Raw genomic sequence first — 12,169 nt, 5'->3', positions numbered from 1 at the left:
TGACTAAAAGAAATGAGAAAGAAACCTACAAAGGAAGAGAAAATGAAACAAGTTTAACCAATTGGCCAGGCACATAATTCAGATAAAACCAAAAAGAAAGAGAAAAAATTGATTCCTCTGAAGGAATTAAAAATAAGACAAAAAAAACCACTTCCAGAGTACAGAATTTCTGTAAAAAGGAAAAGCAAAGAAACCAGACAGCTGTCAAAAACAGTAAGCAAATTCCTATCTTACCTTCATCCATATCAATAGGATCTGGCCTGGCTGGTTTGGTTTCTGGATTTGGATCAATTTCTCCAGGTTTAAGTTTCCGAGGATCATCAGCAGTTTCCTCCTCGTTGTCTCTCTGAGCAGCTTTGTCCCTAAAAATACATTGCATGCATGTTACAATGGGCTCTGTACTTCTGCAGGTGCATAACAGCCCTTTCTCAAACCTCCCCACAGACGGATCAAACCAGTAAGCCTGTATCATATATTACACTTATCATATAATTCATAATTGCAGAAAAGATTTGTGAACATGGTAAATTCAGATATTAAATTAGATGAGAAGAAAAAAACCATCATATTGTAATACAAGAATGAATATTATATAAAATATAACACTGACGAAGCTGACAGCAGAGAACTCAACCATCAGAATTAAAAAAGCTCACAAGGGAAAACAATTTTTCCTTCTCTTCTCACGGTCCAAAGAAACCCTCTGTAGCACACAGAAGTGATGGCAACACATTCAGCCATTACAACAGCCTGGGTTTTCTGCTGTTTGTTTTCCTCCTCTCTCTCACATACTCACTCATGCTTATCAGAAGGACAAACAACCACGTAAACCTGAAACTGAAGCTCAGAAAGTGTGTCAGCCTTGACAATACTCTACTCAAGCCCCTTCTCCTGAATTCCATGTGCTTCTTCTTTCATGTTAAGCACATCAACAATAAAGAAATGGTCCTTAGAGACTTGCTAGTGAAAGGACTCAGTTTACTACCAACCACCATTCTTTAGCATAAATGGAGAAGAGAATGATGCATCAATACAACAAATTGTGCAGATTTTCCTGTTGTGCATCTCTAGTAAAGCAGTAACTCACAGAAGAAACTCATAGTGCTCCAAACACTGTGCAGCTGTTCTCCCAATAATGGGGGCGATGGTTCTCCACTGGGTTGGCATTAGCTTGGCCAGGTGCAACAGCTTCTCTTCTTCTTCTCGTGACCACTCTGTCTTTTTGATGCTTGGGTCTAACCATTCGTACCTGTTGGGAAGTGAAAAACCATTAAGTGGGACAGTCCTCAAGTTATCCATCGATTTGTCTTGAACTCATTCACTGTAGTGTTTCCTCAAATCATCACAATGAGATTTCATAGAATCATAGAATGGCCTGGGTTTGAAAACCCTGCTATGTGCAGGGTCACCAACCAGCAGCCCAGGCTGCCCAGAGCCACATCCAGCCTGGCCTTGAATGCCTGCAGGGATGGGGCATCCACAGCCTCCTTGGGCAACCTGTTCCACTGCCTCACCACCCTCTGGGGGAAAAACTTCCTCCTCACATCCAACCTAAACCTCCCCCGTCTCAGTTTAAAACCATTCCCCTTGTCCTATCACCACCCACCCTCACAAACAGCCGTTCCCCCTCCTGTTTATCCGCTCCCTTCAAGCACTGAAGGCCACACTGAGGTCTCCCTGCAGCCTTCTCTCCTCCAAGCTGAACAAGCCCAGTTCCCTCAACCTTTCATCACAGGAGAGCTGCTCCAGCCCTCTGATCATCTTACTGCCCTCCTCTGGACCTGCTCCAAGAGCTCCACATCTTCCTTGTGTTATTACTTTCAATCAATAGGAACGTGTATTACTCACAATAAAAGTAATCAAACAATCTCCAAACTATTGTTTCTCTGCAGACATAAATTCATCTCCAGTTACTCCTAAATTGCCACTAATTATGAATCCAATTTTCCCAGTTGTGGAGTTCCTCACTTACCATCTGGCTTTGCACTGCTTTGCTGATTTCCGATGCAGTAAGGAAGCAATACGAGACCACTGGTTTTTGCCATATTTCATCACAGCTGCTTTCAGAATTTCATCCTTAGAACAAAAAGAATGAATGTTGTTATGAAGAATGACAACTGGCAAAATGGCAAGTTTGAGCTCAAGAAGACAAAGCAACGGGTTTCAGCTAATGGGCTGCCCAATTGGAACAGCATAGCATCACTCCTTCTTCTACACATTTTACTTCCCAGATACATGAGGATTTGCATTCCAGAGACCACTAAAATCAATAACAAGACAAGGGATGAAAAAGATGAGGGATGGTTACCGTGGTCTGCTTTACAAGTCTTCTGGAATGATTGATTTCAGTGCTCTCTTATGCAGTTTTTAAAGGCTCTGTACATCTTCCTTGAGTAACAGAGGTGAAGAGGTAGAGAGGTGTTTGGTAGTTTGGTAATGATAAAATAAAAATACATGCCTCTGGGAGGCTTCTTTTAAATAATACCATAATGTTACCTTTTTTTGGCATGGGTTAATTTAATTGCATATGGTGTTACAAAAACAAGGAACTTTGTCTACCTTGAAGTATATCACCTCAGGGAAAAAAAACAGAATAGGAGCCAGGCTGCCGACATGCAACAAATTGTGCACTGAGATCAGATTAAAAGCTACATATCTTATTAACTGTCTTTCAATCCGCCCATCAGCCCCTCTCTCCTTTTCCCTCAAATAAGCAGGTTCACAATTTCTGATAACCTCACGGGTCAGAAAGTGATACTTTAAATGCACCAAAGCTATTTGCACAGCCTTCTACATCACAGATGTTCCTCTTCTAAATCCTAACAAGCACTTGTAGTTGTGCTCAGAATCTGTTCAGCTGCACGGTGCAGATGCTACTCATCAGGGACAGATCCTCTGTCTAGCACAAACAGCTCTCAGAGCACAGTAGCACACAGCAGCTTTAAATCCAGACTATGATGAGCTCTGGTTTGAGCTCCTGCAGGAAACAATTCATATTATTTCTATTTAAAGAACAGCATTCCCAAACATCTCTAAATCCTTGGTTCCTGAATTTTCCCTTGTGTTATATGGCAGTGCAAAAGCCATACTGATTACAATAGTGGTGGGTTTTTTTGCAAATAACCAGCCATCTTTCTAAGGACATGACATCACCCTGTTCCACTTGGAGCATTTTTAATGCTGCACATATAACCACAATGTTAATTAAATACTACTAAAAATGTTATTTCATCTCTGGAGTGAAACAAAGTTCTATTTGACCTACTGCTGTTTCTTTTAACAATTCTAGATGACCACAAAAAGAGAGTAAAGCACCCTCTGCTGACCTCCAATTTAGAAACAATTAACAAGCTGCCATACACCTCAAGTGCTTAAAAGCACATCAAGTACATAATAGATTTATTTTCCACTGATTCTTCTCATTGCTTTCTGGAACCACATACGTATTTGATGTTTGCAGTATACTGTTGCAGAATTCTGGATTCTACAGTGTCAAGTACCTCCTTTTCCTATGAACATCTAATAACAAATTTTCACATCCATGAAATGTGCTATTGCTCTCTTTCTCACAACCATCTGCAGTTCTGAAAGCATGGCAAAAATGAGAGCAAGGGAGTTGTGTTTTGTTTGTTTTATTTTTCTGAAAGACATAGATTCTTATGAAAAACTGTGGGCTGCAGGTGATGAGCTCATAGCCATCTTCATTATTTTACAGAATCAACATGATTAAAGTTGGAAAAGATCTCAAAGATCATGAGGAGGAAGTTTTTCCCCCAGAGGGTGGTGAGGCAGTGGAACAGGTTGCCCAAGGAGGCTGTGGATGCCCCATCCCTGCAGGCATTCAAGGCCAGGCTGGATGTGGCTCTGGGCAGCCTGGGCTGCTGGTTGGCGACCTGCACACAGCAGGGGGTTGGGACTGGGTGAGTGCTGTGGGCCTTTGCAACCCAGGCCATTCTATGAGTCTATGACCATCTAATACAACAATCAACCCCAGTCAATCCACCTCTACCATACCGAGTAACTACGTCCCCAGTGCCACATAGAATCATATCACCTATCATATCACATCTATACATTTTTGAAAACTTCCAAAGAGAGTGACCCCACCACCTCCTGGGCAGCCCGTTCCAATGCCTCACCACTCTTTCAGAGAAGAAATTTTTCTTAATATCAAGCCTGAACTTCCTCTGGCACTACTTAAGGCTATTACCCCGATCCTCTCACTGTCTCCTGAAAGAAGAGGCCAGGCCTCACCTTGCTACACTGCCTTTCAAACAGCTGTAGAGAGTAACAAGGTCACAGAACCTTAGAATGGTCTGGGTTGAAAAGGACCACAATTCTCATCCAGTTCCAACCCCCTGCTATGTGCAGGGTTGCCAACCAGCAGACCAGGATGCCCAGAGCCACATCCAGCCAGGTTTTTGAATGTCTCCCCTGAGGCCTCATTTACACACCAGTAAGGGCTTTCAGGTCACAATCCCACCCCCTCCAACCACCTCCAGGGTGCAACAACTCTGCCTATGCACTATTAGGCCCGCTCCAGCCTGAGATGGACATCTGCAGATGCAATACAGCCCATACATGTCCCCCAGCTGCTGCTGAGGAGAAGGGTCTGGAGAACAAGATACATGAGGAGTGGCTGAGGCAACCGGCTCCGTTCCATAGCAGAGGAGGAGCTGAAGGGAGGCCTCGTAGCGGCTGCAGCTCCTTACAGGGAGCAGCGCTGAGCTCTGCTGACAGCGACAGTTAGGCCAGGTATGCAAGCAGGAAGCTGTGCCTCGAGCTGCCTACTGCGCATGCGCACCACCACCCCTCTGCCCACGCCTGCGCACCGCTGCCCAGCAGCCAGCCCCCCCCCCAACCCCCATACACACCACACACACACCAACCGCCGGGACCCCAACCGAGCGAACCGAGTCCTACCTCGGTGTTCCGCCACACACCGCCTTTAATCATAATCCGCGGCATCTTGGCGGCGAAGGGGATCGATTTCCTGCGGAGAAAAAGCGGCGATGGGAAAGGAACGCCGCTCGCTACGGCGGGGCCGGCCCACCCTCGCGCAAGCGCCGCTGGCACTGTGCGCAGGCGCAGAGCCGTGAGGGCGCGAGGGGGTGGGAGCGTGGTGCGTGCGCGTGCGCACTGCGCTGTGGAGGAGGTTCGGCGCTCTGCGCATGCGCCGCAGCCTCCTGAGGAGAGGCGCCTGAGGAGGCGGGTTGATCATTGCCCCGTCAGCAATTTATCCTATTTATGTGTCTTCAGTGCTGACTGCTGGCTCCTTAGGCTCAAACGCGCCCCTGTAGCACCCTAGCTTCCTGGGAATCACAGCTCGAGATTGGGCGGTATTGAGATCAAACTCCTGCTTGTTGCGGTATGCGATTGCCCATCGCATCCCACAGTTGTGTTTGCAGCAAAATAATAAACACTTTGATTCATCGTGTGATTTTGGACAGGCTCTGCTTTCTGTTAAAATGCTGCAACCACGAGAATACAGCCATTTCAGCTGTTCCCCCCTAAAACAAACGCACACACAAAACAAAGCAGACTATGTTTTTATTTTAAAAATGAGCACACTTTCGCCTCCAAATGTCTCTGAGGTGGAAGATACAGAATCATTTCTGCCCCAAGAATTACCTCAAATGTTACTTATTAGCAGCAACCATCTGCAATAATGATGTTTGACAATCTTAAGTTTCACCTGCAAATATCTTCTTGCTCCACCTGCAACTAAACAAAACTGCTCTGTACAAACTCTAAAAATTTGGATCCTTCATGTATGTACAACATACTTATAAAATGTTATTTTCTCCCAGATTTAGCTTTGCTAGCCTTACACATATGTGGGCTTCCAATTCCTGTTTCTTCTTCACATGTGTTCTTGCGATGCTTTCTTCACCTGACCAGAACCAAGGTAAAAAAAAACCTCCAAATCTGCACAACAGTGTTCCTGCTTCCCAGGAACGCCTCCATTTATCCCTAATAGGATATTGTTTCTCACAACTGTGTCAGCTGGTTGGCTCAGTCATTTTAAGATCTTCATTGTTCTCTCATTTCCAAAGAGTGCTCTCCAGCTTATAGTCAGAACATCAATCCATGCGATTCCATCCAACTCTGAAAAATTGTTTTCCTGCACTACCAGAAAGTTACTGCAAAATATTATCTGTGCTTATAAAGAAAATCTTAAGTTTGAGAACAATAATAAAAGCAATGGCAATTTCATGTTTAAATTCTCTAAATTAAGCTATAGGCTTATTCTGCTGTTTCATGGGATGAACTGTAACGTTAGGAAAAATGACCACCACTCCTTTGCAGCTTTCTTTTCTCACACAAGAGGGTAATAGTGCTTTCATAAATACCACTGAACATACGTTCGCTGCTGTCCAGTTTCAAGCACAACATCACTGTAAAACATGCAAATATTTGAAGTTTGAATCTTTATCATGCGATACAACTGTGGTTTGCCACAAGTGATCCCTTAGATGTATTCTAGATGCACAGCAAACCTTTTTAACAATCTAAGTTTTACTGTTAAAAGACTGGACCAGACAATCTTACAGGTCTTATCCAACCTTAAGGATTCTATGATAGCTTTTTCAATTTAAATTGTCAGCAAATACTTATATCAGCAGAAAGGATCTTCAAACAGAATGACAGTGTATTTTAAGAAACAGAGAGTACAGTAATTACTAGCCTGAGAAAAGACAAGGCGTTTCATACTAGAGTAACATTAGACATCTCCACGAAGTTTGTGAAGATTAACTTAAGGATTTTCAGTATCATAAAATATTTCATTATGGGAAACACTACTATTCCTGTGAAACTACTCAAAGAATTATCAGGAGCAACTACAGACACAATGAACTACCTAAAAAACATTTTACATTTATACATATACAGAAAATACTTTTGCAGCACACTTAACCAGTGATGACATTACTATTTTGTGAGACACAAACTTGTTCTCTTGTTAATTATTACAGGAGAACCTGACAGCAAGGAACACAACTTAGAGCAGATGGGTGTAAGCTTCAAATCATACTAACAATTCTTGACTGAAAAATGATTACTATACAATGCAGTGTGAACTTTTATCCCTCCTTTTAAACATTCCTGCAGTTAGACTTGTTTTTAAACATGAAAGTAAGTGGCATATAACCGTTTATGCTGATGAACATAGGCCAATTCATGATTCTGACCTTACAGAATAGCTTTTCAGCTACGCAGGTATGAAGAGGTGCTTCCAATGTCTTGAGCTCAGCTTTCACTAGAAATAAGTTCACAGCAAAACTGGAGCAAAGCAGAATTCTGAATTTCACTCTTGACCACAACACTGGCTTTGTCCACAAACAGCCACATTTCTAAGTACAGCAAGGAAATGTACAGAAATAAATAAATCTGGGACATGCAAAGCTCTCTAGAACTGAGCATTAGCTTGCAAATCCCAAGCTTACACTCTAAAATTATATTGCTACTTATGATTTTCTAAAAGCTTCTTAGTGGACATCACATTACACTTGCTGCACTTTTGTTCTTTTTCTTTTTATGCGTTTTTACATGCTTTTGGAAAGCACATTTATCTACTGCAGAAAAATCACACTTTCTGCAGTGAAACTTTACATGAGTCAGCAAGTGCCGCTTCAGGTGGCTGGACGTGCGGAAAGCAACACCACACTGCCCACACTTGAATGGCTTCTCCCCTGTGTGAATCCTCAGGTGCTGCTTGAAGTTTCCATTGTGAACTGTGATATAGCCACACTCTTCACACGTGTATGTTTTGACAGGCAGTGGCTTTTGTTCACAGAGAGAGCCAGTAGATGAGCTTTCGTTCGCGGCATGTGAAGCCAGATGCTGTTTTAAGGACAGCCATTTGTTTGTTGAATAGTCACACTTCCTGCACTTGAGATGCTCCGTATTGCAATGCAGGACTTGGTGCCGTTTCAAGTGACTGGAGGTACGAAACTCCTTTTGGCAAACACTGCAGCTGTAAGGTCTCTCACCTGTGTGAGTCCTTATGTGTAGTTTGAGGTTGCTTAAAATGTAAGTAGAGTACTCACACTCTGCACACTGATAGAATCGTGGCTCACTCTGTGCTAGCAAATCATCTTTGTCCCTCTTGGTATCTGTCTGTTCTCCATACATTTCTGAAGCAAACATTGAACAGACTCCACTGAAACTCTGTGAGGAGCCAAAATCCCTTTCTGGACACGTGCCTACCTGCATTTCACGATGCAACCCAAGATTCTCCAGATGGCTATCTGCATAGAAGTAATGGCTGAATTCATATTGATCATTTACATGAAGCAGCTTGTGTCTCTGCAAACGGTTTGAAGTTTTAAAAGTCTTATTGCATTCCTGACACACAAACTGTCCTTTATCAGTATGTATCTTAAGGTGCTGCTTAAAGTTGCTATGAATAGCAGTAGCATAATCACAGTGTTTACACTTGTACAGTTTGAACACAGACAAACTGGAAGGCCACATATCCTTGGACTTATAATATGCAGCACTGCTTTTAGTGCCTTCAGTTTGCAAATGAGAAGTCTCAGGACTGAAGAGAGAGTCTTCTTTGTAAACTACAGTGTTCACTTTGTATGAATCCTGAACTTCTGATCTACTCCCAAAAATAGGTGAAATATTCCTTAAGTGGCTGTTTTTGGTAAATGCCCTTCCGGGGCACATTTTCTTACTGTCCTGCACATCACCTGCCTGCACAAAGTCCATTTCAGAAGCTAGACACACTCCCCCAGTGAGACTATCATCTTCATTAGAAAGAGGTACAGGAACACAGCCCTTGGAATCACTTTCAATTTTGCATCCTTTGCTTTTAAGATATTCATTGCTCTGATTCATATAACCATTAGCACTCACCTTGAGCTGTTCATGGCATTTCTTATGAAAATTGAGATGACCTCTAGTATAAAAAAGTACGTTACATTCATCACACGTGTAATTCTTTGAAGGTCTCCGAGTTCTCTTTCTTCCACTTCCAAAGTTGACTTGGCATGTTTCTTCACTCACATGTAATCTTTTGTGTCTCTTTAACCCACGGATGCTTGTAAATGCTGATTGGCAGAACTCACAAGAATATGGTTTCGGCCTCGTGTGCATGTAGCTATGCCTAACCATGCTGGCAAAATACAGTGAAAAAAAGGTGCAGAACCTGCACTTGTATAGCTTATACCCAGCATGCCAGTACATGTGATTTAACATGTAAGATAAGGTAGGGCAAGAGTAATCACACTGAGGACACTGGTAAGGTGGTCTCTCTTTATGTGCCTTCATGTGATGAATAAAAATCCTAGGATTTGATGAATCAAAAAAGCAAAGTTTGCAGGAAAAAATAACTGGAACGCCCAGAGATGTAAAATCTCTTTCAATTTTGATGAAGTATTTCTCATATTTACTTTCTTTTTTCTTTCTTTCCGACTTTCTTTCTTCAGTTCTTTGCCTAACTCTTCTGGCACTCATTTTATTTTTCCTTTCCTTTTGCAACTTATTCATCTTATGAAGCTTAAGGTGGTTCTTCAGGTTGACAGAAAAGAAGAAGGTTTTTTTGCAAAAGCTGCATTTATGTATTTTTTTATTTTTATGAGCCGAATAAATGTGTCTCTTCAGAAGCGCAGAGCTTTTATATGCAGAACTACAAAATTTGCAATTTAAATTGATTTTATCATGCTTATTTGTAGAACGAGATGCTTTAGGAAGAGGTTTGATGCTCATGCTATTACTTAGCCATGCTAAATCTTCTTGCTGGCCTTGAATTTCATTTGGGCTTTCACGAGGAGAAATGATACGTTGCTGCCGACATCTTTTCTTAAAAACAGGTGTTAATGACTTAAAAATATGCTCTTCAGGAGTAGCTGATACTGCAGAAATAGAAGCGTTTATCTCCAGTTTCCCTACATCTTGCAATTCTTCTGAAGTAGAACATCTATGAATAAACTGATCGAAATCCAGTTCCGGTTCTTCTTTCAAACCATGCTGCAAAACATAACTCATAGTTTCATCTTCAGATTTGCTTCCCTTATTTGTTTCGCTGTTAGCTTCATTATTTCCGCTCTTCAAAGAATCAGCATCTACGGAGATAAAAGAAGATTTTTTTTTTTTTTTTTGCATGACATTTCCTAGAACAACCAAAATTCATAATTAATTGGTAGTAATAATGTAAAATAGCCTAATACACTCTTCCTTGCTCTTTATTCCCCTAAGAAAATGTTGTCTAACCTCCACTTCTTTTCTAACATCTCTCTCCACACTTCTCCTTCAATAACATTTACTGTTGTTTCAAGAAAAGTCCTACAATGAGCCTCCGTCTTTTCACTGTGCTTTTTCACTCAAAGCTCTGAATTTAACAGAACAACACCATGTTTTCACGGAACAGGTTTACGCCAGAATTCCTGTCAAAGCATTGAAGTGTGCTACAGAGCCACTCTTAAGGAGACATTCTGCTATCTGCTTTGTCTAAAGGGTAAGTACTCTTCCCTGTGCAAAAAAAAAAAAAAAAAAAAAAAAAAACAAAAAAAAACACCCATCTGTTCCCCAAGTTTTTGTTTTCAAATCTTCTCCCCTCTTTCAAAAACTGCAGAAAAACGAAGTGGTACCAATTCCTTTTGGTTTCAATGATTACCATATCAGTCTGGTAAGCATTATGCATACTCCAAAAAATATTTGCTTGAATGCCTGGAGGCATTCAAGACCAGGCTGGATGTGGCTCTAGGCAGCCTGGGCTGCTGGTTGGTGACCCTACACATAGCAGGGGGTTGGAATTAGATGAGTGTTGTGCTCCTTTTCAACCCGGGCCATTCTGTGATTCAGCTGCACACGAATTAAATCTATGTTGGAATGCTTAATCTATCATAAACTATTTTGCATTCTTCCTACACATTTTCCTACCTATTTCAAACTTGAAATTTACTTCAACTCTTGGACAACTCTTATTAACAAGTTACCTTCCACTTCAAGGGCTGTCCTCATCTCCTCGTGTACTTGTGGTTGCTTCTCTTGGCTTTCATCAGCAAGTTCTTCATCTCTGCATGCTTCTGGCAACACCAGCTGTCCACAGGTGTCAGTGGTCTCATCTTTACCCTCACTGTCAGCAGCAGAGAGGAGAGGAATCTTTGGAACGGCATCATTATCACTACACGCTTTCCTGCCATTCTCCTCACTCATCTCTGCCAGCTCTGTTTGACATGGCGACGTCAGCAAAGCAGCGCTGTGACTCTGTGCATCCTTGCTTATCCCACAGCTTATAGATAACTCTGAATTGTTATACGTGCTCTCAGGGATCCATTCTTCAAAGCACTCCACACTGCCGTTCTGGTTTATGGTCCCATTGTGTTCCTCCCAAATATTTAAACCTTTGCTACCACCTGATGACCTCACGCAGCCTTCAGACACGCAGCAGCTCCCAGCAGCCTCCTGCTGCTCCTCCCTCAGCTCTGGAAGCATCGCCAACCGCTCCTGAGCCTGGAGGAACTCCTCATCGCTCAGCACAAACACAGTGACCGGGAGAAGGATTTCGAAGAGCTCCGACTCTGAAGGCAGAAAAGAACGCCGCGTTAACGTTACTCCCCAAACACTCTTAGTAACCCAATCCCTTGAAACGAAAGAAGACGTAACGCAGCCCCCAAGCACGGCCGCCCCTTCCCCCCCAACCCGCAACGGCGCCCACAGAACGGCCGCCGCAGCGCGACTCGAGCCCTGCCGGCTCCTCAGCGGAGCACCTACCGTTAACCTTCTCCTCCAGCTTCGCCTGCTCCACCGACACCGCCATCCTCGGCCCGAACGCGACTAACCCCGCAACGTCAGCCAGAAACCTCCTCCGCACCGCCAGCGCGCCTGCGCGCTGGAACAACTTTCGGGGTGAAAGGTCACGGCTGCCGCCTTCTGATTGGACGGAGCGGGGGGAGTTGGGATCCCGACGTTGCGCTGCGCCCCTGTGAGGCGCTGAGCCCGGCTGGGTGTTCGCCCAACCACAGGGCGGCGGTTGGAGCCCCGTGTTCAGGCGTCGCGGCCATCTTTTTGTTTTCATCAATAAGCCTACCCGTCCCGCGAGACTGGGTCTAAAAGCTTCTTAATAATAATAATAATATAGTAACAATAAGCATACTAGTCCCTGGAAGGGTGTAAAAGCTTTGTAAAATCTCATCTCGTCCTTAGCAAGGCATCGAGC

The 12,169-nt window shown here is 43.2% G+C and overlaps 2 protein-coding genes across 2 annotated transcripts in view; both read right to left on the bottom strand.

The window, feature by feature from the left end:
• CDC5L (cell division cycle 5 like) overlaps positions 1-5,101 on the bottom strand; it is a 32,473-nt gene extending 27,372 nt beyond the window's left edge. The window contains exons 1-4 of the mRNA XM_085218367.1: positions 4,924-5,101; positions 1,973-2,076; positions 1,088-1,249; positions 235-362 (exon numbers count right to left, since the gene is read on the bottom strand). Coding sequence (XP_085074493.1) covers positions 235-362; positions 1,088-1,249; positions 1,973-2,076; positions 4,924-4,968 — 439 coding nt within the window. The 5' untranslated portion in view covers positions 4,969-5,101. The remainder of the gene's footprint in view (positions 1-234; positions 363-1,087; positions 1,250-1,972; positions 2,077-4,923) is intronic.
• Positions 5,102-5,533: 432 nt separating this feature from the next.
• Positions 5,534-11,872, bottom strand: LOC104910044 (uncharacterized). Its single transcript, XM_010708158.4, has 3 exons — positions 11,725-11,872; positions 10,947-11,531; positions 5,534-10,073 (listed from the first exon to the last, which is right to left on the bottom strand). The coding sequence occupies exons 1-3, from the start codon at positions 11,768-11,770 to the stop codon at positions 7,501-7,503; spliced, it is 3,204 nt and encodes a 1,067-aa protein (XP_010706460.2). The 5' UTR covers positions 11,771-11,872; the 3' UTR covers positions 5,534-7,500.
• Positions 11,873-12,169: the final 297 nt, after the last annotated feature.

The sequence above is a fragment of the Meleagris gallopavo genome, chromosome 2 (genome assembly GCF_905368555.1).
Source record: "Meleagris gallopavo chromosome 2, MGAL_WU_HG_1.1, whole genome shotgun sequence".
NCBI lineage: Eukaryota > Metazoa > Chordata > Aves > Galliformes > Phasianidae > Meleagris > Meleagris gallopavo.
The sequence above is the reverse complement of the archived record's forward strand: the minus strand, read 5'-3'. Positions and strand labels throughout refer to the sequence as shown.